At 36.1% G+C, this 3,756-nt stretch overlaps 1 protein-coding gene across 1 annotated transcript; it reads left to right on the top strand.

The window, feature by feature from the left end:
- The first annotated feature begins 225 nt into the window (after positions 1–225).
- LOC120077202 (uncharacterized) lies at positions 226–1,823 on the top strand. Its single transcript, XM_039031106.1, has 3 exons — positions 226–259; positions 1,240–1,526; positions 1,689–1,823. The coding sequence occupies exons 1-3, from the start codon at positions 226–228 to the stop codon at positions 1,821–1,823; spliced, it is 456 nt and encodes a 151-aa protein (XP_038887034.1).
- The last annotated feature ends 1,933 nt before the right edge of the window (positions 1,824–3,756 follow it).

Raw genomic sequence — 3,756 nt, 5'->3', positions numbered from 1 at the left:
AAGATAAAGTATTTGTGTTGACAAATGCAACTTTCTTGAAAGAGGACCACATAAAGAAACATCAACCTCGCAGTAGGCTAGTAATAGAAGAAATAATTTTTTTTTATTTTTTTTAATAAGATTAAAATGAATTTAATCAAAATATTAAATTTATAAAATAATTGCTCATAAGGGATCTTTGTCAAAGGAATGTTCTGTCTAGGATGGGGTATTTAAGCTGACGAAATGGAATACCTCCACCTGGGAACCAACTTGGAAGGTGAATTGCACAAATATTTTATAAGCATGTAAAAAATGATTGATTTTATTAAAGAGTTTAATAAATGAAATCAAGTATTGATAAATCATTCAGTATAAATGTTATATTGAGAAAATTAAAAGGACCTAGATAAATTCATTAGCCATTTTTTAAACTAAGTATAATAAAACCCTAAAAATATTAGAATACTTTAATGGGAGGAAATTGGTATGTGTAATATATCAAGCTTCAGCTCACACATCCCTAAGAGTTCACACCGTGAGATCCATGTTTAGCTTCGTGTCGCCCTGGGCATGGCCTCCCTTTGAAAACTATTTGCATGGGTTAATAATAAGGTGAATAGGGAAAGTGTTCATAGTAAGTAAGAGAGTGATGCGTGTTAACATATCCTACAGTCTCCTCCATTAGGTTGCATCGTGAGATTTCTATGGTCCACCTATGTGTCGTCCTAGAGCGACCATCCCTTCGAAGGGCTTGATCATAGGAGTCAGAACAATGCAAACTCCAGCAGTGGATAACGTTTCTTAGGCTAATCTTCAATAGTTGTCTTTCCTTTCGGTAGCCTGTTGAAGCGTACCTCTAGGATCCTTATGGGAGCTAAAAACTATAGGAATAACTATAGGAATAAGAGTTATTCTGGTATTAGTGATTGGTTGAGATTGTCTTAGTTTAAGGGAGGAGTAGCTGATCACCCTTCGGTGGCTATTGCTCTAAACCTCTGAAGGATCGTTGCAAAAACTAAAATCAATAGTTTAATTAGGGTTCTATAATTACATGTGTTTTTGCTAAATTAATTGGATAATTATGTAATGGGTTAAGACAAATATAACTAATATGGTTAATTGATTATTATTTGTTTCAGCATGTCTTCCATAATCATTTCCTTGCTTAAAAACGAAAAATTAACCGGTGAAAACTGACATGGAAATCTAACCTGAATACGATTTTGGTTATTGATGATCTGTGGTTCATCTTGATAGAGGAATGTCCTCGAGTCCCCACTCGCAATGCATCCCAAGCACTGAAGGATGCATATGACCGTTGGACGAAGGCCAATGATAAGGACCAAGTCTACATCTTGGCAAGTTTGTTTGACTTTCTTACCAAGAAGCATGAAGTCATGATGTTTGCATGTCAGATCATGGAGTCCCTCAAGGACATGTTTGGACAATCGTCCATTCAGATCCGACATGAGGCCCTCAAGTACATTTACAATGTGCACATGAAGGAAAGCCAATTAGTGAAAGAACATGTTCTCGACCTGATGGTCTAGTTCAGTGTTGCCGAAATGAACGGAGCGGTCATCGACGAGCAAAGTTAGGTGTTATTTATTTTAGAATCTCTTTCGAAAAGTTTTCTTCAATTCCGCAGCAATGTGGTTATGAACAAAATATAGTACACTCTGACTACCCTTCTTAATGAGTTACAGACTTATGAGTCTCTTTTGAAAGGTAAGGGACTAGTAGAAGGAGAGGCAAATGTTGCCCATTCTAGAAACTTCCACAAAGATTCATCCTCAGGAACTAAGTCTGATTATTCCTCCTCTGGTCCTAAGAAGATCTAGAAAAAGAAAGGATGGAAGGGGAAGGCTCCCGCTGCTAGGAAAGGCAAGGAAAAGGCTAAAGCTGACAAGGGAAAATGCTTCCACTGCAATGTGGATTGTCATTAGAAATACAATTGCCCTAAGTACCTTGCTGAAAAGAAGAAAGGGAATAAAGGTAAATATGATTTACTAGTTCTGGAAACTTGTTTAGTGGAAAATGACCATGATGCTTGAATACTTGATTCAAGAGAGACACTGTTTTAGCTCGTGCAATGGGAGCTACTGAGTTGTTTTTTGGAAATAGATTTTATGTTTTTAGAAAACTTATACATTGTTCCCAAAATGAGGAGGAACCTTGTATTTATTTCCTGTTTAATTGAACAATCGTACTCTATTTCTTTTTCTTCTAATGAAATGTTCATTATGAAAAATAGTGTGACTATCTGTTCAACTAAACTAGAAGACAACTTGTATGTATTAAAACCAACTAAATCAAAAGCACTTTTAAATCATGAGATGTTTTAAAGTATGAATACTCAAACAAAAAGGCAAAGAATTTCTCAAAGTAACAATGATACATATTTTTGGCATTTGAGATTAGGTCACATAAATCTGGATAGGATCAGGAGATTGGTAACGAATGGACTTCTAAGCAAGCTAGAAGATAATTCATTACCTCCATGTGAATTCTATCTTGAAGGAAAAGTGACAAAAAGACCTTTTAGTGGAAAAGGTTATAGAGCTAAAGAGTCCTTAGAGCTCATACATTCAGATCTTTGTGCTCTAATGAATGTAAAGGCTCGAGAAGGGTACTAATACTTCATTTCTTTCATAATTGATTATTCAAGATATGGTTACTTATACCTAATGGAACATGAGTCTGAAGCCTTGAAAAGTTCAAAGAGTATAAGGTTGAAGTTGAAAACTTATTAGGTAGAACAATTAAAACACTTTGATCTGATCGGGGTGGAGAGTACATGGATTTAGAATTCTAGGACTATATGATAGAACAGGGAATTCAATCCCAACTTTCAGCCCTAGTACACCTCAGATGCGGTGTATCAGAGAGGAGAAATAGAAACTTATTAGATATGCTTCGTTCTATGATGAATTATGCTCAAATGCCTAACTTGTTTTGGGGGTATACAGTAAGGACTGTAGTTCACATCTTGAACAATGTTCCTCGAAGAGTGTTTCTAAAATACCTTTCGAGTTATGGAAGGGGCGTAAACCGAGTTTACATTACTTTAGAGCATGGGGTTGTCCTGCACATATGTTAGTGACAAATTCTAAAAAGTAGAACCTCGTTCAATATTATGCCAATTTGTTGGTTACCCTATGGAAACGAGAGGTCGTTTATTCTATGACCCTCAAGAAAATAAGGTGTTTGTATCGACAAATGCTACATTTTTCGAGAAAGACCACATGAGAGATCATAAACCACATAGTAAAATAGTATTAAGTGAAGCTATTGAAGCATCAACAAGGGTTGTTGATGCAGTTGGTCCTTCATCAAGAGTTAATGAAGAAGCCAACACTTTAGGTTAGTCTCGTCCTTCTCAATTGTTAAGAGTGCCTCTTCGCAGTGGGAGGGTTGTGATACATCTTGATCGTTACTTGGGTTTAACTAAAACTTAGGTTGTCGTACCATATGATACTGTTGAGGATCTATTGTCCCATAAACAAGCAATGAATGACGTAGACAAGGACCAATGGGTCAAAGTCATGGACCTTAAAATGGAGTCTATGTACTCCAATTCAGTATGGTAGCTTGTAAATCCACCTGAAGGGGTGAAACCCATAGGCTGTAAATGGTTCTATGAAAGAAAGAAAGATGTAGCTGAAAAGGTATAGACCTTCAAAGCTAGACTTGTATCAAAGGGTTGTACTTAAAGGGAAAAGATTGACTATGAGGAAATTTTTTCTCCTGTAGCTATGCTTAAGTCTAAAAGAA

This window comes from Benincasa hispida, chromosome 5 (assembly GCF_027475165.1).
Source record: "Benincasa hispida cultivar pf3 chromosome 5, pf3_genome.v1.1, whole genome shotgun sequence".
NCBI classification, from domain to species: Eukaryota; Viridiplantae; Streptophyta; class Magnoliopsida; order Cucurbitales; family Cucurbitaceae; genus Benincasa; species Benincasa hispida.
The sequence above is the reverse complement of the archived record's forward strand: the minus strand, read 5'-3'. Positions and strand labels throughout refer to the sequence as shown.